Raw genomic sequence first — 23,395 nt, 5'->3', positions numbered from 1 at the left:
GGATTTCAGGAAAGCTTTTGATATTATTGTACATGGAAGACTACTGTACAAATTGGAGCAGTATGGCATTAATGGCAAGTTGCTACAATGGATAAAATGATGGAAGAAGCGAGAGTTGTAATCAGTGGACACTGCTATTAATGGACTAATGTTATTAGTGGAGTTGTTTTGTATATTTATTAATGATATTGATGAAGATATATCAAGCTTAATAAGTTTGCAGATATACAAAGGTTGGCAGGGTTGTTAATTGTAGTAATGACAGTATGCTACTGCAACAGGATCTAGAAAATTTGGGTAGATGGGCTGAGAAATATCAACTGAAGTTTAACATTGACAAATGCAAAGAACTGCATAAGTAACCCCAGAGAAACATACCAATTGTGTGGTAGTACACTCAGATGGTAGAAAATTAAAAAGACCTGGGGATAATTGTGCAGTCAAATGTGAAGTTTTCTGAACAGTACAGACAGGCTGCTAGAGCAGGTCAAGAGATTTTGCTAGTAGGGAAAAACAGGTGATTATCCATGATTATCCTTTTGTATAAGACCGTGTTCAGGCCACGCCTTGATTACCGTGTACATGTCTCTATACCTCATTTTAGGAAGGATATAGAGTTGCTAGAATCAGTATGGAGAAGGGCAACAAGATTTGGTGAGTGGAACGAAGGAGTACTCTTACCAAGAAAGGCTTAAGTTCTGCAAATTGCAGTGTTTGGAGACTAGGCTCCTGCGAGGTGATCTGATTGAGGTGTATAAGGCCTTTTATGATTTGAGCAGCATCAGTGCTGATTGGATTCTTCCTCTTGTTGAGATTACGAACCTGAATGTTGTAGCATTGATGTGCGGAAATTTGCCTTTAGCCAGCGGATAGTTGATTGCTGGAACAAACTTTCATCTGTTGTTGGTGAAGTAGGTAGCTTAAATAAATTCAAGGGAGAACTAAACAAAGTTTTTGAGTGAATGGAGTGGTGAAATGGGAGGAGAATCCAACCTTAGCATTGAAGTCCCCCATAATGATTGTGTAGTGAGTTTTCTGTTCATCTAGAAGTCTCTCAATTTTGGTGTACATTTCTTCAATGTTATGGTGGCTCGATGTCAGTGCATATATGATTATAAACCTTAGTTTGTATCTCTTAGAAATCCCAAGTATTAATCTTGACACCCTTGGTTGATTTAGTTTTGAATTCCAAAATTTTGCCTTTTCTATCTTTAAAGACCAAAAGCTAACTCCACCTTCCATCCTGTTTCCATTGGTGTACAGCAGATTTCCACCTGATAAACTTATAATTGATTCTTTTCTTTTTGTTTCAGCCAACCTGATGATATTTCAATTCACATTTTCTAATTCCTTTTCCAGCTCTGATATTCTCTCTTCACCGATGAGCAATCTTACATTGTAACAGTCCAAGTTCATTTTAAGTGCATGGCAGTGTGGTAATACCCAGAGATTCTTAGCATGCTCTGCTTTCACTTGGATCCTCATGTTGCCCTAAGAGTGAAAGCTGCTGGAGACCGAGGGCCACTTGCTTTGTCATGTTTTCACGAAATTCTGGAGGGTTTGATCTTTTCCTCTTCGCGCTGACCAGGCCTGTGCTTGAGTGGATTTCAGAGAGGCAGGTCAAATGGACCTCTACTAAATCTAAAATAGACAGATATTGGTTCCATTAGTGTTTTAGACTGAGTGTCTAATATCACACAGAATGCCTGTTCTCCTCTAAGCCCGATCAGTCAATATGTGCATATTAGTGTCAATATGTGCATAAACCCTTTCCATTCACTGCAAATGTTTGTCTAGTTCTGCCTTAAATTTGTTTAAGCTGTAAACTTCCACAACGACAGATGGAAGTTTGTTCCAGCAATAAACCACCTGCTACTAAAGACAAATTTTCACACATCTATTCTACAACTGTCTTTCCTTAATTTGAATTTGTGTCCCCTCTGGCAATTAATCTGGGAAAGAGGAAGAATCCCATCAGCAATGAGCTTGCTCAAACCATTCAAGGCCTTACGCACGTCAATCAGATCACTTTGCAGGTGACTAGTCTCCAGACACTGCAATTTGCAGAACTTAAGCCTTTCTATGTAAGCCTTTCTTGTTCCATTCACCAGTCTCGTTGCCCTTCTCTGTACTCATTCCATCAGCTCTACATCCTTCTTAAAATGAGGCCTCCAGACTTGTACACAGTACCTCAAGGTGTCTGACATTGCCTTATATAAGGGGATAATCACCTCCTTATCCCTGCTAGAAAAATTTTCCCTGTATAGGCACTCCCCGGCTTACGTAATACTTGACTTATGGAAATTCGACTTTACATAAGTTTTTTCCGGCTGGTGCAAACTTAAAAAAAACCATGGAAACGTATTTTGTATACCATTGGAATAAATGGAGGTATCGTGAAAATATCGTAATGTGAACCTAATAGCACATTGTGTTTTTTTTTTTTTTTTTTGGTAATTCAATCCAGGATCTCGGAACTTGAAATTTTTTCTATATAACCAAGCTATTTATCTCTCTAAGGGGTCATTTTTAAAATGGAAATTGCACTATCCTTTCATCGTTATCATATGTTCTGGTATAAGGATCAATTTTGAACACCTTTGTGATATTTTTCGAAAACACATTTCTTTAGCTCCCTACCATAAAACAATAAAAACAATTTGCACTTTCCGGTTTATTGGGCTTTTCTGTTAGTGCATCTAATTATAAACGATTAGTAAACTCGATCTTATTGCATTTGCGATAATACCGATAACTGGAATTCTGTGGGTTTTTATTTTACAGTATTATGGTGAAATGAGTTCCCCTTCACTGAAATCTTCAAACATAAAAAACAAATAAATTTTCAGAATCTTCTCTTCATTCCTATTTACTCATTACAATGGTGAAGAGAAAGGGACCAACGGAAAGTGCAAGTGCTGGCAGTGCTAGGAAACGAAACAAAATTAATTTAGAAATGATGATGATTAATTAAGAAGTACGAAGCAGGACAAAGTTTGGCAGCTATTGTATGGAATTAGGTATCGCTGCTTCAACAGTGAATACTATTTTAAGGGACTGTGTGCATATAAAAGAACATGTTAAAGGAACAAAGCATTTAAGATTAACAGTGATCGCAAAACATCGTTCAGGTGCTATATCGAAAATGGAAAGCTATTTTCCATTAATAATATGGATGGAAAATCAGATTCAGAAGCGAGTGCTCCTGAGTCTTTTGCTTTTGCGAGTGCTCCTGAGTCTTTTTCAAAAGCAAGAATTATTTATGAAGAATAAGTGCGGTGAACCCTAAGCCAAGTTCGTGGCAAGCGACGGGTGGTTTAATAGGGTTCAAGCAGCGCACTGGTTTCCAGAACATTAAAATATGCAGTGAAGTCACCAGTGCCGATTCTGCAGCTGCAGAAAAATTTTGTGATGTGTTGGAAAAATCCCCTTCTAAATCTCCACAGCCCTCAGTGCTTCCGCAGTGGTATACTTTTCAGCTGGAGAGTTAATTCTGGCACAATGCTTGAATGGTAAAACTTGCTGACGTTATGCCTGTTTCCTCTCTCTCTTTGTAATTTTATATTTTTTATATTTGAAATTTTTGTAATTTGGTACACGTTTGTAATTTTTCCTGTGCATGAGATAAAAAAATGTAATAAATAATTCTATTTATATGTTCGCCGAACATTTCTTTTTTGCTTCAATCAAATTGAGCGTGCATAGTTGTGAGTGCTGAATTTAAGATTTAGGGAAATTCCGACTTACATAGAGTGGTAAGGAATGCAACTCTTACGTAAGTCGGGGAGTGGCTGTTTATCATTGATAAGACACCATGAACTAATCTTGCAGACTGTCTGCACTGCTGAGAAAACATCATATCCGAGTGCACAATTAACCCCAATCCTTTTCATTTTGCACTACCCTGAATGTAGTATTACATAGTTGATACGTTTCTCTGGAGTTACTGCTACCCATATGCAGTACTTTACATTTGACAATGTTAAACTTCAGTTGCCACTCTCAGCCAATCTGTTCAACTTTTATAGATCCTGTTGCAGTAGCATACAGTCATTAAAATCCTGCCAACCTTTGTATCGTCTGCAAACTTGGACATTAACCTTGATATACCTTCTTCAATATCATTAATAGATACAGAACCCAGAACCCTGGGGACTCCACTAATAACATTAGTTAACAAAAGAGCAGTATTCATTGATTACCACACTCTGTCTTCTCCCACTCAACCATTCCTTTATCCATAGCAGCAATTTGTCCTTAATGCCATAATGCTTTAATTTTTACAGTAGTCTTCCATGTGGAACAATATCAGAAACTTTCCTGAAATCCAAGTATATGATATCAAAATTATTTTTTGCATCCAGTTCCTTGGTGATCACATCATAATATCCAATCAAATTGGTCAGACAAGGACTTCCCCTTAACAAACCCATGCTGTATCTGAATTATTACTGCATTCTTGTGTATGCCTGTAATGTTTCTTTAACCAGTGACCCCATTATTTTCATTGAAACTTAAGTTAAACTAACAGGTCTGTAATTACCCATGTCATCCTTACATTACCCTTTATGAATTGGGGTCACATTTGCACATATCCAGTCCATGGGTACCTGACTTGAGTCCACGGAAGCTCTCATAATTATGGCTAAGGGTTTGCTTACTTTCTTTGCTGCCTCCTTTAATTTAAATGGATACATCCCATCCACCCAGGCACCTTTCTTATGTTTAACTTCAACAGTTCCTCCTCCACTTTGGTCTCAGCAAAATGATTTAGGTCTCTTCCTGGGTTTGATAAACGTCTAGCATTCACCTCCCTGAAGAACTCCTAATGTGTGAATGTAGATGCAAAATAGTTAAGTTTGTCAGCCATCTGAGTAGGATGATCCTCAGTCGAACCATCGATATCAGGGGAACCAACCTGATTCATCTCCTTCCTTCTAGAGTTTATATAAGTAAAAGAAATCTTTACTCTGTTTCTTTGCATTTTTTGCCAAAGATTTCTTGTAATCTGTTTTTGTTTGCCTAATCAACTCTGTGACTTGATTACAGTCTAGCTTATATCTACCATAGGCTTCTGTGTCGCATGATAATTTATATGCACCCCATGCATTTTTTTTCTTAGTGGTTAGTGGTTCTTTTCTCTGCAACATGTGTCATTAGTTAATCTGACATTCATTTACGCCTAAACCTTGAACAATATTTCTTAGTTGGTATGAAAAGCCTAGTAGCTTCCAAGATTAATTCTTTGAATGTTTCCCATTTAGAATTTGCTGTTGGTAAATTCTAAGTCCAGTTGGTAATTAGTTAATCCCACTGTATAGAATTTAAAAAGTGTCTCAGACCACTGTAGTCACCTTTACAAAAGCAAAAACCCTTCCCTTTACCTGTGATGGCATCTTTGAGTAAATCCTACATAAGCACACTGTGATCACTCTAACTTAGTGGTTCTTTTATCTGCAAATTCTTAATGCATGAAGAATTACTGCTGATAATCAGATCAACATCTTTACCCTCTCTGGTTGCCTCTCGAAAACAGTCATCCAATAAATCAACAAAAGCTTTGTTAGTGTGCGAGTCATCAATCCACAAGTTACAGTCAATATCTGAGAAGGTGAAGTCCCCCATTATAAGGCAATTTGATTTACTGGCCCACTATTTCTCTGTACAGTTGTTCATTGTACTCATCAGAGTCATTAGGTGTATGATACACTCCTCTCAATTTTTCATTCCCAGTACTTATGTCACACCAAACTGGCTCAACATTGCACTGTCCACCCATGTCAACTGGATGTACTTCCTTGGATTTTGTTTTTTAACTAACAGCATAACTGCTCCTCCCTATCCTTTCTGTACACATTGCACTACCCCAAATTCCAATTCTGCATTCCTTATATCTGTGTAACACCATGTCTCTGATATCCGAACAATCTCTGCCTTTGATGTTTAGACTAGCACCTTAAATTAATTAGATTTCACTTAATTCTTGAATTTTTCTTAATTGTGTGATGACTAACAGATATTTCCAGAATTTTCAGTGGAGAAATCCAAGATAATATTTTCAGTAACAGCTGTTAGGAGTTTCAGCTGTATGGATGAAGTGATTGAAGAGAAGAAATACTAAAATATTGTTTGTGGTCTTGCTGACCTTGCTTGGCCAACTTGGTTAAAAGATGAGAGACTGCTCTCACAGCCTCTTTTAGAAAACACCTTGCCCCTCATCCGATTAGTTGGACTTTAGTGACAACACTCAGATAAAAATAGTTGTGAAGAAGCATCAGTGTTCGATGCCATGCACTATATGAAATCAGTTTTCAGAGTTTAATATAGCTATAATCAGTGATTTAGTCGTAAAATTAGCAGAAGGTATACTCTGTGAATGTTACAAAAAGCAGAGAGTATACTATGCATATTAATCGAATTCCAGAATGTATAAGGCATATACCCGTATACACCGTATTTCAGACTTTCAAAAAACTAGAAGGTGTACACTATTCACCTTAAAAAATCCAGAGGGTATACCTGCATATACCATTCACTACAGCCCTGGCTATACTACAACTCAAGCTATCCCTTACATTCAAAGCTTGTTACTAAGTCAAGTTTCTTCTGCTGTGGGAATTAAGTTCATTGCTCATTTTAGTTGAAATCCTTCTGGCTGCAAAAATAGATGAAAGTGCTACAGATGTAAATAAATTCTCTTTCTCATGATTAATATTTATTGAAACATGCTCCTCTATAACTCATCAACCACCAGGTATACCTCTCTAAAATCCAGAAAATTTTAGCATTCAGAATTCTTTCAATCCTAGATTTTGCTAGATTTTAAAGTTTACTGTGTATATACACACGTACACATATATATAATAGATAATATTAGTCATTTTCGAATTTGTTTCAAATTTCCTACATTGTTAAGCAGGGTAATTTCAAAATTATTCATTTGAATATATTTCTTTATGTATTTGTTTTATTTTTTATTTTTGGGAAGTACCTGTGAGGTGCTGCATGATCACTAAGCAGAAATAGTAGCAAAAACAGTGATATGTCTTCTGAAAGGTGCTTTCAAACAGAAGCTGTGTGAAAACATTAAAAGTTTCACTTCGAAAATTAATCCAGTAAAACTGTTTCTATAGTTAAGAAGGCTGAGAAGTGGCAACTGAAGTTTAACATTGACAAATGCAAAGTACAGGCATACCTTGAATAACGAATAGGATGCGTTCCACGAAATTACTTCGTTAAGCGAAACTTCGTTTTCAGAGGTAAAAATACTATGGTCAGAATAGGGATACGTTCCTACATAAAGAAAATGAAAAGCTCTTTTTTCGAACAAAGAAAAGTTTTATTAAATAATCAGTCAACTTACATACAAAGTGAAATCACATTTTAAAATACGAGTCTAAAGTTGTTGTTTATGCTCTTTTTCTCTTTCATTTAACAATTGCCTATACGGAGTTATTGCATTTAACACTGATCGCTTAACAATAACACTTCTTCCTAAATCAGGATCATTTTCACTAAAAAAATTTAAAACGTTTTCAATGTCATTTAAGCACCTTTTTAAATCTTTGGTTGTTAACACTTTTTCGGCAGGAACTTCTTTAACCTCGTCTTCATTATCTTTGTCTTCGTTGCTAACAAGGTTTTCTAAATCTTCCACTGAAAAACCATCATCTTCTGCATTCAATAAATTTCTAACATCCTCTTCATCGACATTTTCGAAACCTATTGATTGAGCCATCTGGATAACTTCATTTCTAATTTCTTGGATGTTATTTTCTTCTTCTAGTACAACTTCTGGCCATATTTTGCGCCAAACTCCATTTAAGCATTTCTTAGTGATTTCTTTCCAAGAACTATCAATGTTTTCAATTGCGTTTTTAATGGTGTAGTTTTTCCAAAAAGTTTTAACTGTCATTTCCTCTTTATCCTCTAGTTCAGTTAAACTGCTTAATGTTCGACGCAGATAATAAGCTTTAAATTATGCTATTACTCCCTGATCCAATGGTTGAATCAGGGAAGTTGTGTTTGCTGGAAGAAACACAACTTTGACAGGAATGCATGTGTCCAACGTGTTAAGATCAGTAGGATGTCCCGGAGCATTGTCTAACAACAAAAGAGCTTTTTCTTCAAAGTTGTTTTTTTTGACAATACCGTTTTACTTCAGGACAAAAGTGGTTAACAAACCAATCAGTAAATAACTCCTTGGTAACCCACGCTTTTCTATTTGCTTTCCATATTACAGGTAAATTCATTTTTATGTTACCTTTTAACGCCCTCGGATTTTCTGAATGGTAAACTAATAACAATTTTAATTTATAATCGCCAGAGGCATTTGATCCAAAGAGTAACGTTAAACGGTCTTTGGCTGCTTTGAACCCAGCAGCTGATTTTTCTTCAATAGAAATGAAGCTTTTTGTTGGTAGCCGTTTCCAGAACAAACCGCTTTCGTCAACATTGAACACCAAATTTGGAAAATTTTGACGTTCAATGATTTCCTTTAGTTTTTCTGGAAACTTATTTGCAGCTTCTCCTGTTAATTTTACACTATGAATCCTGGCCTGTTTTTTAAATTTCTCGAACCAACCACGAGAAGCCCCAAAAGTTTCCGTAATTTCTTCAGTTTGTTTAGATTTCAGGTGATTGAACTGGAATATATTTTTTTTATGTTAAATGGGGCTTGAAATTGCCGACTTGGTTATATCGAAGCTTCGTTATCAGAGGTAACGTTAACCGAGGTATGCCTGTACTTCATTTGTAGCAATAACCGAAGAGAAACTTACCAACAGTGTGGTACTACACTCAGGGAAGTGGAAAGTGAAAAAGACTGGGGGCGGGGTTAATTGTGCAGTCAAATATGAAGTTCATTGAGCAGTGCAGATGGGCTGCCAGGGCAGGTCATGGAGTCTTGTCAATGATATATAGGAATTTTCTAGTAGGGACAGGGAGGTGATTCTCTCCTTATACAAGGCAATGATCAGGCCACACCTAGAGTACTGTGTACAGGTCTGGTGGCCTCATTTTAGTAAGGATGTAGAGTTGCTAGAATGAGTACAAAGGCAACAAGATTGGTAGGGGGAACAAATGGGTGCTCTTACCAAGAAAGGCTTAAGTTCTGCAAATTGCAACACCTGGAGAGTAGGCACCTGCAGGGTGATCTGATCTGATTGAGATGTATAAGGTCTTAAATGGGTTTGAGCAAGCTGAATGCTCATGGGATTCTTCTTCTTATTCAGACTAAGAACTTGAGGGGGCACAGTTTCAAATTGAGGAAAGTTAGTTGTAGCATAGATGTGCGGAAATTTGCCTTTAGCCAGCGGGTAGTTGATTGCTGGAACAGACTTCCATCTTTTGTTGTGGAAGTTGATAGCCTAAATAAATTTAAGGCTAAGCTGGACAGGCATTTTGGAACAAATGGAGGGGTGAAATGGGGTTTTTTTTGGCTGATGCTGCATAAGCTTAATTTCTTGCATTGTATGCCTCTACTAATGCTAAGGCCGAGAAAGTTTCAGCGATTAACCTTAAACCAATTTTAACACAAAGATTCTTTTTGTGAGGATCTGACACAAGTTTGTAATTCTTAAGAAATAACATAATTTGTTTATTGAGCGACAAAAATGGATTTTGTAATACCTGTTAACTGGATTTTGTAATAAACATCTTTAAGTAGAAAAGTTCATTGTTTAGAAGGGAAATGTAGTAGTAGTAGTATTAGCAGAGGCATATGATGCATGAAAGCAAGCTTATGTAGCATCAGCAAAAGAAAAAAAAAAAACCAGCAGTCATTTCACACATCGAGTCACTCTAAGTGTTTGTGTAGTTCTTGCTTGAAGTTATTTAAGCTATCAACTTCCATGACAGGTGGAAGTTTGTTCCAGAAATCAACTACCTGTTGGCTAAAGGCAAATTTCTGCAAATATATTCTATAACTGTGTTTCCTCAATTTGCATTTATGCCTCCTCAGGTTTATAAATTGAGCAAGAGGAAGAATCCCATCAGAATAGAGCATGCTCAAACCATTCAAGGTCTTATACACCTCAATCAAATCACCGTGCAGGCCTGTCTCCAGATGCTGAAATTTGCAGAACTTAAGCCTTTTTTGGTAGCAGCAACCGTTTGTTCCTTTGACCAATCTTGTTGCCTTTCTCTGTACTCACTCAGGCAACTCTACATCCTTCCTAAAATGAGGCCTCCAGACCTGTATGCAGTACTCAAGGTGTAGCCTGACCATTGCCTTATACAAAGGGACAATCACATTCTTTTCCCTACTAGCAAAATTCATGTATATCATTGATAATTCCCCATGAACCTGCTCTGGCTGCCTGTCTGCACTTCTCAGAAAATTTCACATCTGACTGCACAATTACTCCCACGTCTTTTTCATTTTCTACCACCCTAAGTGTAGTACCACACAGTTGGTATGTTTCTCTGGGGTTACTTCTACCCATATGCAGTATTTTGCATTTGTTAATGGTTAACTTCAGTTGCCACTTTTCAGCCCATCTGCCCAACTTTTCTAGATCCTCCTGCAGTAGCACACTTCCATTACTGTCATTACAACCCTGTCAGACTTTGTTATCATCTTCAAACTTCAACATTAAGTCTGATATACCTTCATCAATATCATTGATAAATATATAAAACAACAGTGGGCCCAACACCGAACCCTGTGAGACTCCACTAGCAACATTAGTACACGAAGAGCAGTGTCCTTTGATTACCACTCTGTCTTCTTCTACTCAATCACCCTTTTATCCATTGTACCAACTTGCCATTAATATCATACTGCTCCAATTTATACAGTAGTCTTCAGTGTGCAACAGTGTCAAAAGCTTTCTGAAATCCAAGTATATGATATCAAAATTATTTTTTGCATTCAGTTCCTTTGTAGCCACATCATAGTATCCTATCAAATTTGTCAGACAACTTTCCCTTAACAAATCCATGCTGTGTCTGAATTATTACTGCACTGTTGTCTAGATTATCCTGCAATGCATCTTTAACCAGTGACCTCATTTCAGTGAACAGAATTAAACTAACTGGTCTATATATTACTCGTGTCAAACTTAGATTCCTTTTGTGAATTGGGGATATATTTGCACATCTTCAGCCTATTGAGATTACCCCTGAGTCCAAGGATGCTGTCATACTTATGGCTAAGGGTTTGCTTACTTCCCTCGCTTCCTCCTTCAATATAACTGGATAGATCCCATCCACTTCAGGTGCCTTTGTTATGTTTAACTTCAATGATTTTCCCCCCACTTTGCTCTCAGTTATTACAGAATCATTAAGCACCCTGTTACAGTTTGATAAATTTTTGGCGTCCTTCTCCCTTAATAACTCTTTGTGTGATTGTAGATGAAAAATATTTAGTCAGATTGTCAGCTCTCTGAGCAGGAGCATTAACAGTCGAACCCTTGATATCATGTGGACCAATCTGATTCATCTCCTTTCTTCTAGAGTTTATATAACTAAAGAAGTCCTTGTTTTTTTTTTTTTTTTTTTCCCTTGGCAGCCTTTGCCAAAGATGCTTGTAATCTGTGGCACCTCCGTAGCCAGGTGGGCAGGAGCAACAGTGCATAGCACATGCTTCTTGATTAGACCGGGGTTCGAACCCGTGCCCACCAAATACGGAGGATGTGGAAAGGTCAAGAAATGACCACCGCATATCCCCGGAGCAACATGGCCTTAGTTGCTAATGCTCCTAAAAACCAAATAACTACATAACAATAATAGCCAAAGATTCTTGTAATCTGCCTTTGCTTGCCTAATTTACTTTGTGGCTTTATTACAGACTATCTTATATCTGTCATAGGCTTCTGTGTTGCCTGATAATTTATATGCATCCCATGCATTTTTCTTCTCTGCAACGAGTCTCATTAGTTCATCTGAGATCCATTTAGGCCTAAACCTTGAACAGTATTTCTTAATCGGTATGAAAAGCCTAATATCTTTCACGATTATTTCCTTCCATCTTTCCCATTTAGAATGGTTTAGAATGTAGTTCCTCATTTGCTCTTATTTTATTTGTGTATTAGCAGAGGATTTTGTTCAGATTTTGTCCTAAAATAATGAGTAAGTGATTTTAGTGCTGAGAGTGAAGCACAGTTATTACAGCGGGTAAATAACTGTATATGTACATTACAGTAAATATTCTGTATATTTACTACAGTAAATATTCTGTATATTTACTACAGTAAAATATTATTATTTCTCAAAAGAAATATTTCTTCAAAATATAATACACATAGCCAGGAATCTTTATCCTGATTTTTAACACGTGAAATGCTAGTAAATATTTTATTAGTATTGAACGTCAAATTATTTCATGATGAGCCTCCTATAAATAATAATTTATTGATTGATAGAATAATCATAATCACTACAAATATTCGGTATTTCTATCATCTTTGCCAGAATATTTACCATTGATGCTCAATGCAAATATTCCATCAACATTGAACATTAGATAGTTATCTATGGCCATGCTTTCCTTCCAGAAACCTAAGACCAGTTTATAATGTCTCTGAATAGATGAATAAGAATGCCTATCATGAAATTACAAAGGGACAAAAAAAAATCCACAAGCTTAAAAATAAATTTTTAAGTGGCCTTTCACATGACTAAAAGTGTCACGAAAGGTCATGTGACTACTGAATGGTTAATGGCTCCAAAATTTAAATAATTTTGAAAATGGAAGTGATTGAATCCATCTGATATATACATTTTTTAATTAAAAAAAGTACATAAACAGAAATATGTGACATGGGCAAGTTTGAAATTTAATGCACTTAACATTGTATTTTAACAACCAAAATATAAAAGGCATTAGAACCTATGGCCTTAGTACTGTGCATTTGTTGAAGGTTGAAGAAAAAAGATTGACAATATACTTAAATTTCTGTAGACATATAATTTTTTGGAAATGACATGTGAAGGTTGGTTGTTCCAGAGACCAGAAGGGATAAATAAGGAAGAAAAAGAAAAGTTAGGTCTGTGTTTGGAGTAGGACAGTGAATGGATGCTGACTGGTTTGTAAGAGGTACAGATGCTGACTGGTTTGTAAGAGGTACAGATGCCAATTCAGAAGAACAGTGCCTGTTGAAGTATTTATAAAAAAAAAGATGTGGCAGAAACTGAAAAACTGTGAGGTAAGGAGTGGAGAGATTATGTAAGAGAAGGGTCATTAATTAACCAGACTGCCCTTATTTGAATAATCCAGGAGCATGAGAGCTTTGAGATTTACACAACATGAATAGTTTTTTTAGAAGAAAAGTAACATTCAGAGTGAAAAAGACAAAGAAAACAATTTTTTCGACGTGGAGGAAGCAATATTGGCAGATACCCAAGAAGTTAAGGGCTCTTTGTGCAGGCCGTGATTTCCCAAAATCGTAGGTGTCATTTTGGTGTGCCATCCTCAACAAAACATAAACTATGGATAGGATTTCCAGTCAATGGAAAAAGGTCATTAATATATGAGAGGAAAAGAGTGGTTAAAAACAACTGAACCCTGGAGAACATCAGCATTAATAGACAAATTATAAGACAGAACCATCTGCTATCATCCACAGTGAGCAGTCTGAGAGAAAACTGGATACCACATTGCGAAAAAAAACAGACAGCAATCTATAAGATGAGAGCTTGTTTAAAGACCATTTTGCCAAACATGGTCAGGAACCTTAGAAATGTAAGGAGCAACTGTTTCAGTTTCACCAAACTTTTCCATCAAATTTTTCCAAAGATGATTAACATAAGCCAATATATCACTACTTGATCAACACCGAGAGAATCCATATTGGCAGTCATCAGTTGGAAATTTTTTGAGATAATTTAAGTGTTGGCAGTTGGAGTTCTCCATTTTGGAAAGAATAGAGGTAAGTGCAAGGGAGTGATAACTGGATAGGAGGGATTTGTTTTGCTTGTTTTAGGAACTGTGCAGGTATGATTAAATTTCAAAGTAGAACAAAAGCAGCAGTGAAGTAAGAAAAGGTTAAAAGGCAAAAATAGAACAGGAGCAATCTCAGGTGCACGGCTTTAGAGAACAAGTGGAGAAGTGCTTCAGTGCCTCGAGCTTACTTGGCTTCAAGATTGTTCAGAATTCTTCTGATATCTTTGTGCTGAAAAACCAGAGGAAGTATTAAGTGGAGTTTATTGGTAGGTAGTTTTCCAAGGTAGTAGTAGAAACAGAGTTAGAAGGAAAGTAGGATTCTAGTAAGTCGGCCTTATATGAGAATGCATAGAACCAAGGTTGTAACATAGGTGGGAGTATAGATGACAGAAGTTGCAACCAGTAACTTTTACAAGTGACCAGAATGCTCAACCTCCATTTAGACTCGAAGCAAGTTTCTACTCTTATCAGGTTTGGACGATTAATAACGGTTTTGCAATTGTTATTAAGCTTCAGTATGAAATAAATCAGGAGATTTGGATATAAGCTGATTGTGATATGCTACTTTGTTATCTTGAACAGCCTTAGTACATTTATTAGAAAACCAAGGTCTACATAAAGAATAAAATCTTATAGTGGAATGCAAAATAAAGAATTTCATCCTTACAAGAATAATTTCATTGACATATGAGCAAGCATTGGGATCAGAAGAATTAAAACCGTAAACTAACCAAAGAAAAGAAGAAAGAAATAATGCAGATCGTCCCATTTTGCATTCTTGTAATGCCAAACAGCACGAGGTTGAGAATGGCATGGGGAGGTGGTCTCCACTGGAGAAAAACCATCACCAAGTTGTGAACTGAAGTGCCTAGAGGACAACTAATGCTGACATTGTATTTTGAAGGGTTGTTAGTGAAAAAAAGATTGTGTGCTGGGTGTGTGGTTAGAATTGTTTGGTATTCTACTAGGTAAATGAAGGAGGGAGGAATTAGTAATTACAAAAATTTTAATATCTGAAGCCAGCTAGTGTTGTAAACATTAAAATCACCAAGGAAGAAAAATTATCACTGTTAGGAAAGTAGACTGGAGGAAGTTCAGTTTCAAAGAAAGTAGAGTTCCAGGGGATTAGTGTAGATGGGAGAATGATAAGAGGAACAGATGAATTTAGTATTAGCATATGATCTAGCAATGAGAATGCCATGGATAGGAGTGGAGGACTGCCAAAAGTATTTCTCTGATGAATCAAGGTTTTATTGCCTACTCTGTGTATGCGTGCAGATTTGACTGTAGCTGGAAGTTATGTTGCAGAGGACGACTTTGTGTGCACACCTTTTTGTATCCCTCATATTTTTTAAATAAGTCACAACTGGGTTGTCAACTCTTGTACCTCTGGGTACCTACTCGCTCAATGATGATTAGCTAAATAGCTTCGAAACAGTGCTGTCTGAGCGGTGGTACTCAGCTGAAAATAAGTAACAGTAGTCCTCTCTAATGGGGAAGCGTTACTTATTTGAAGTTTAAGGAGGGCAGCTTGTGAAGGATTTCACAATATGGGATGCTACAATAATGATGCCAATGTACAAACTTTGATTAGTCTAAAAAATTCAACTATGTAGTAATGATGCAAATGCTCTGACTAATGTCATAACCTCCCATTTTTTTTAAAAAGTACTAGGGCCACTGCACTAGTGAGTGCTTGCCTGGCTACCACCCTGAATGACTAGCAATTGACTAGCACTCGAATGACTGAAAAATGACTAGCAAGGGGATAGATAATGTCACTCATCTGCAGCAATGCACATTCCTTTGTCACCTGCATAATCCAAGTCTTTGGTAGATACTGTACATGCATACAGGTGATAATTTGTCTTTCCACATAACCCATGTTTAGCCTCGAGAGCAAGGTTTCTGGCATTCTCCTTCTGCTCCCTCCCTGCCCCCATCCAGGACCACCGCAAGTGGGTAGGCGAGGTAAGCGTTGCTTACAGGCGGCAGTTCAAGAGGGCGCCGAAATTTTTTCAATGTTGTTTTACTGATTTGTTTTCGGATTGGTTAATGCTTATCAATATTCAACATTTAGGGTGGCAAATTTTATTTTGCTTACTGGCGGCACATAGGAACGCAGCGATACTGCCCTCCCCCCCCCATCTCCTTCATCCTATGCATGGTACGAAGTACAATAGGTTTTGATAACTTTCGTGTTTTGGGCTTCATAAAAAAATACTTATTCTCTTTTTCTGTCAGTTACATATTTACTCTTCATTAATTTTTCATAAGTTTTTTTGTCTTATTTTGAGTAATTATTATGAATTGTTATAATACATTCAAGCTGACAAAGAAAAACAGTATCAGCAAATAACTAAATATTGTGGCTCTCCCAGCATATAAACAGAAATGGAAATTTATTAAAAATAAATTTCCATTTCTGTTTATATGCTGGGACAGCCACATGTGGGCAGAAGAATTTATAAGTTAGAAAGCACATGAGCATTTAGCAGTTATGTGGACTTGAATCATGGTCAATGCAGTTTCTGTTCACTGAATTCATTTAGCTTTGCTGCACAGTATAACTGATCAGTAAAACTTTTTATGGTGTTATATTTAGTGACGAAAGAAGCTAGTTGTAAAAATTTGTCATATAACCATAAATACTGCTATGCAGTCAAACATATCTTGCAGGTAGGTTGCAGGTAGGTGTGTGAGAGAGAGAGAGAGAGAGAGAGAGAGAGAGAGAGAGAGAGAGAGAGAGACTTGATCCTTTGACTATATGTATCGTATGTTATAATTTTTACCTTAGTCATGGCTACGAGCTAGTTCTTATCCAAATTATGTAGTTTGGCTATTCATTTGCAGTTAAGCTTACTTTTAGCCAGTTGATTACAATTTTGCAGCAGATTGTTTTATGTAATTTGATAAGAATAATATTGGAATCCCAATATTGGTGTTTCATTGGGAACTTGAAGTTCATACATTTCCTGAATTTATTATTATTTTTATTTTATGATTAGCCATATGGTGCAAGGAAGCCTGAGGCTTTTGCTGCACCAGCCAAAAAAAAAAAAAAAAAAAATTTCTGAGTTACCCTGAGAGAGAGAGAGAGAGAGAGAGAGAGAGAGAGAGAGAGAGAAGTAGAAGGAAATCACAGTGAAAGAGAAGAATGACGATATCCAGCTCAGGATCCTGGGTGTGCCAAGCCCATACTCACCAGATTTGAGCCCCTGTGCAATAATTATTGCAATTTTCCTTTATTTCTTAAGCTCAAGTGTTATTGGGGTTTCCATTAACAGTAGCGACAAATGTGTGCACACGGAACTTGAAGAACAAATTTAGAATTATCCATTCAGAAACTAAGTAGAGCCCATCATGGATGAATTATAAGGATCCAAATAATTTTGATATTTTAAGGGGAGGAAGAACAGTCAACAATTTCATTTCCTATCTAGTTAGTTCAGCCCTGAATATTTGACATGAATAAATATTTTTGACGAAATCATAATTTTTCGCATAGAGTTTGGTAGTACAGTATAACTTGTTGATGGTTTTTAAGTTTTTAACAAATCACTAAAGTCATTAGAGAGTCATATATTATATCTGCATGCAATACACACAATATCCATGTGCATCCATACAATTTCCATAAGTCTGATTACACAGTAGTAGTAGTAGTAGTAGTAGTGATCAGACTTGTGGACTAAACCAGCAGTAAAGACTAAAATCAAATAAAATTGCTCTGCAAAGTGAGAAGTTTTTATTTAAATTGGGGAAAAAAAAAAAAAAAATTGCACACCCGTTAGTTTTTACTAGCCAGACTAGATTCCAGTCATTGTTATGATGGAAATTTTACGTGTTTGCCATTTTTAGAATGCTTTTTAGATCTCTTTTTTTTTTTTCATGGAATGATTTATTTTGATACTGTGAAGATGAAAAAAAATTGTAAGTGCAGTTTTGTTACCACAGGCAGTGATTCGTATAATAAGAAATGAGATATCACTTTTTCTTCAGTGGCATTTTTACTGTACTATTGAGAACACTTGTTTAATTTAGTGTTAAAATTAAACAAGGTAACTTTATTTCTGTTAAGTAAGCATATCACTTTTACTGGATGTTTAATGTGGAAAGAACAAAAATTAATTCAATTTTGACTAAACAATTATAATTGTCTTATATTGCAGTCCACTGTTCAGTGTTTGGTGTTTCACCTATACACTGCTGCATAATATTTAGGTATTCTTGACTCAAAGTTTCCTTTGTATGCTGGGAATAGGTCACAATGGATGGAGGTACAAGACAGCTGCCTGAAGACCATCTGTCATTAAAAGATGCGGGAAGTATGCTGAGCAGTAACCAGACATCAGAACCATCAAAAGAAAGCCCTAAAACTCGGGATAAACCTCCAGAATCAGGTTTTGGATCCAGTGAACTTCAGGGATCTCCTACAAAAAGTTCTCCTTCCAGAAGTTCTCCAGATCCTAATTGTGCTATCTGTTTAGGGAAACTTGAAAACAAGTCATTTACAGATAGCTGCTTTCATATGTTTTGTTTTACTTGTCTTTTGGAATGGTCTAAAGTTAAACCAGAGTGTCCTCTCTGTAAGCAACCATTCAAAAGTATTGTTCATAACGTGCGCTCTATTGAAGAATATGATCAATATTATATTAATTCACGTGTATCTGATCATTCTTGGCAAAGTCCAGATGGAAGAAGATTTCGTTATCCGTCTACATTAACAGCTGAGAGGCGGAGACACATTGCTTTTGAGGAAACTATAGAATACCATAGGCATCGTCTAACATTTGCACCACATTCATTACATCCTTCAGTTCAGAGAGATTTAGTTATTTTGGATCATCCTTCAACAAGTAACTTTAGGCGTCATATTTATGATAGTGGAATGTGGGTACATGCAGGAAGTGAACAGACTGGTGCTAATAAAAGGTTTCGTGATGTGTCTCCAGAATTTTATCGCCAAAATCCAGCATGCACACATAGGTTAATACCTTGGTTGAATCGTGAATTAGTAGCTCTTTTACATGGTAGTGAAAGCCAAGTGACTTTTGTGTTGGAGTTGATTTTGGGTCTTATAATGAGATATGATATCCGTAGCCAAGAATTTTATCTACTCATTCATCCATATCTTCAGGATAGAACAAATCATTTTATTCATGAATTTTATAATTTTGCCCGTTCTCCCTATGATATGGGAAGGTATGATAGTTCTGCAGTTTATGAACAGTTGGAAATGGAACTGCACAATCAAACAGTTGCTTCTACCTCTGAAAATGATGTTGTTGCAGTTTTTATTGGCAACTCTTCTCAAAGTATTCCACTTTCCTTTAGCATGCTTCATTCTTCTCATAATGTTACTTCATTAGAAAATACAAAAAAAAGGAGTGCTCAAAGTAAGAGTAAAAATTATTCAAAAATTGTCTTGAGAAGGAATTCAGAGAAAGGTATTTGGCAAACCGTTTGCAATCAAACAGGTTGTCAACAGATTGATAGTTCATCTTCACCATCTGTATGTGGAAGTGATGTTTCAACTGTTAACAATACTGCTCATGACTCTAGCATTCCTGGTCCTAGTACTTCTGTATATGCACAAAGGAATTCAGACACTGCTGAAGAGATTCAGTGTATTGATCACAATTCTGACTCTGATTGTTTTATTGTTGACTTTGTTAAACCAAAGCAACTAAGAACACCAGAAGTCATCAACTTAGTATCTAGTTCAAGTGAAACAGAGCAAAGTAATACACCAGTGAATAGAAGCAAATTATCAAATCAAGAAACTGAACAAGAAGTGGAACATATTCCTGAAATTCCAGATGTTGCAGCTTATTCACCTAGTAATAGAAGTGACTGCTCATCCAGTAATAGAAGAAATAAACATTGTAAACTGAGATATTCACGTGGAAGGAAGATGACAAAACATAACAGAAAGTCTAGTAGTGTGCGAACATCAAAAGTTCAGAGGCATTCATTGTCTTCAGAATGGTCCCAGTCAGAATCTAGGTCATATTTAGATATATCATCATCTTCACAGACACGATCACCATCTTGGTCACCATATCAATCATGCAAACGGCATTCAAAATATAACTGCAAAACCAAAGGTGACAGGCATCATCGTAATAGATCCACAGATACCTCTTCTGGAGATGAAATAATGCGATCAGCTGTTACATATAGTAGTGGTACTTGTGTAAAAATACGTAGTGTGATTAAGCAGCATTATAATGCACAGAACTCTGGCAGTGGAGAAAAGATGAAAAATTATTCATTGCATTGTAAAAAGCATAAAGATAAAAAGAAAAGACATAAAAAACATAAGCACCATCATCGTAAACACAGAAGACATTCATCTGATAGTGACTAAGTTACAGTAGACAGCATTCAAGAGAATGAGAAAGTTAATAATTTTTTAATTTAGAAGATAGACACAGGAAAGACAGATAATATCTCTTCTCTTTCCTGCTTTCCCTTCTTCTCTACCCAATGGCATAGAAATATTCATGAGCCTAAATGAGATCTTTATTTAAGATTTAAAATTCTGTTAAACTGTTTTGAAGGTGCTGTTTGTAGTGAAGTTTGGAAATTCCTTCTCATTTTCATATATTCAAATTTAAATTATGACTATGCCTGTGTTATTAGACATTAACCAACAAAATATTGTTATTCACATTTAATGTTCTCTTAACTTCAACTTCATGAAATTAATTGCTTCAACTACTACTTTTATGGGACTTTAAAAAGATGATTGTTGATTATATGATTGACAAGATATTTTGTAAGAATATTTTGTTGCCATTAATTCTCTTGAAACATTTCTTTTAAAAATGAGAATGCATATCCAATATTTTAATATCTGATATATATTGTCAATAATGTCATTAATGAACTACACTTCATATTACTTAGAAAAAAAAAATGTATTTGATGTACATACAGAATTTGTATATAGTGTATTTATCAAATTAATAAATTCAAATTTTTTTTTGTTTTAAAATGAGATTTATATTGTATTTTTTATGTTCTGCCATTGTGCATCTTCCTCCTTACTTCTGCTGTAATCTTTCATAGCAACAGGAATCATACAGTTTAGAAATTAATTTTCTTCTTCTAAGATCGTGAGAAATATATGATTAACTCTTTCTAGATTATTTCACAGCATATTTAGCTTATTTTATTTTCTTTGATTTTCATATTTACTTAACTGTTTAGTTATTTGCATCAATAAATGATTTATTTTTTTAATTTTATGGATATATTATGTAATACTGTAGTTTATATCAGTGTTTCTCAACATTCTTTTGATAGATTGTTTCTTGAAAAAATCAAAAACACCAGAGAGAGAGAGCGAGAGAGAGAGAGAGCGAGAGAGAGAGAGAGAGAGAGAGAGAGCAAGCAAGCAAGCACACACACACACACACACACACTACTGGTCATAGCAAGCTTTTTTTTTTGCTTTATTATGTTATGTCTTGAACCTATAGGATATTCTCTGAGATACCATGGGGAGTTTGTAATCCACCGGTTGAGAATCACTGGTTTTTATATTCAGTATTAAATTGGTAGATGCACAATTTAAAATTGAGGGGGAGGGGTGAGCACTAAAGTTTTCAATATTATAAACAATATAATTTATGCTGGTAGCTTTAGAAGTACAGCTATATATTAGAACATTATAAAATCTTTTTATATAAAATGCATGTTATTGAAGAACGCTATGCTTAAATAATTGGTCATTGTGAACTACAATCAGCTTTTGGAAACATAATATTATAAATGCCATTTTTTAAAAAAAAAATTTCTATATATTATAAGGTAAGTTCTGTTTGAATTAAAAGCTTCAGTAAAACATAATGCAGGTGATTTTGCTGTTTTGTGTTATTGAAATTGGTCTCCAGGGCAGGGTGGCCAACCGTTCAGATATGGCCGGGATTATTCCGATTTAGAACTTTTAAGTCCAGCTTCCCGATAATACCACCATTTGTCCTGATAAGAGAAGAAAAAACTTAATTTATTGATTTTATGTATTTTTAATTAATTCTTACTGGAATCTAACGGATGTGTTAAAAATTAATTCTAATAACAAGAGAAAAATGAGAATTGAGGAATCTTTTTTCTTTGTTTTTTTTTTTAAATTACATGTATAATGGCATACATTATTTTAGTAAAAATTCTCAAATGAATTTTCCTTTTTTTTGAATTGTTAAAGTGAAGTAATTTTGAAAATTAAATGAAAAAACAGTAATAATCATTTAAGATATCGTAAAGTACAGTAAATAACTACATTCAAATGCTTCATCAGAAAGAGTTTTCAGCTTAACGAAAACTGCTTGGCGGAAAGAGAGAAACAGTCTTTTAATAGAAAATTTAGAAGCCAAACTTATGGTGAAAAAAACTATAACATGTCCTGTTCAGAATTTAAAAACTTTTTAAAATCTTCGGAAGGAGAAGAAATTTTAAAACTAGCGAAATCTAAAGAAAAATATATAAAGTAAATGTAGTCTTCCTTGCTATTTTTAAAATAACTGTTATAAATAATATTATAGTTTATATAGGACAAATACATATTAACAACAATCATATAACAAATAAATACTATGATTGATTGTATTAAGCTAAGCTATATATATACGATCTAGTTATTACATTACAGCACATAAGGACTCCTTAAAAATCAAGAGTATGATTGATTGATTAAAAAAATGTATTGTAATTTTATATTTTTCTTTTACTTTTTGAAGGAAAAAATGCTATACTACACATTTTGTTTCAAGTTGTCCCACTTACCAGTTTTCAAAACACGGCCACCCTGCTCCAGGGATTTGGTATACTATAAACCAGATTCAATTTTTCTGAGTACATCTGAATTCAGAATTTCTCTTTTTGGTCCATTGCATAAAGTTTCATTCTGCCAACCAACTCTAACAACTTTCTGGTTTATGAAGTGTGAACTCACTCTCGTATGTAATCTGAATACTTATATGCAAATACTTTGGCATCTGTATTCTACCTCACTTCCTCTATACATTACTGATCTGGTCTTTCTTCTTGAAATATGCTTTTTAGCCAGTCATATCAGACATATTTTCTCGTCAGGTGGCTAAATGCCAAACTTGGGCTTCCTTTTGTGTCATCAACTGTACTAGTGGATTGAAATAATGCCTGTTGTCATGTTTGCTGGTAATACAAAACTCTTCAAGGTTTTGTATCTCTAATCACTGAATAAAGTGAGAAACTCATTTTAGGCAGTGATCTTCAGAGACAAATCCACCACAGATTACTAGAGCCCCCTCCCCTCTCTCTATCTCTCCCACCCCAGTCTAAACTTTCCAGATTAAACAGAGATTTGATTCTTCATTTGTTCCACACCTCCAAGCTGGCCACCCGTTTTGATCTTGACCCTGATGTTTGGCTTTATGGCAAAGTGTACTGAAAAACTATTTTAGATATCCTGTATCAGGATATTCATCCTGCTTTATTGGATACCAATAAATGATTTTATAT

General features: G+C 35.5%; 1 protein-coding gene across 1 annotated transcript in view; it reads left to right on the top strand.

The window, feature by feature from the left end:
- The window catches only part of LOC150077576 (uncharacterized), a 53,880-nt gene extending 33,622 nt beyond the window's left edge, over window positions 1–20,258 (top strand). Inside the window, exon 2 of the mRNA XM_090385949.1 lies at window positions 18,150–20,258. Coding sequence (XP_090242075.1) covers window positions 18,156–20,258 — 2,103 coding nt within the window. The 5' untranslated portion in view covers window positions 18,150–18,155. The remainder of the gene's footprint in view (window positions 1–18,149) is intronic.
- Window positions 20,259–23,395: the final 3,137 nt, after the last annotated feature.

Source organism: Mastigoproctus giganteus, chromosome 12 (genome assembly GCF_048544385.1).
Source record: "Mastigoproctus giganteus isolate SK-2022 chromosome 12, ASM4854438v1, whole genome shotgun sequence".
Classification (NCBI taxonomy): Eukaryota; Metazoa; Arthropoda; class Arachnida; order Uropygi; family Thelyphonidae; genus Mastigoproctus; species Mastigoproctus giganteus.
The sequence above is the reverse complement of the archived record's forward strand: the minus strand, read 5'-3'. Positions and strand labels throughout refer to the sequence as shown.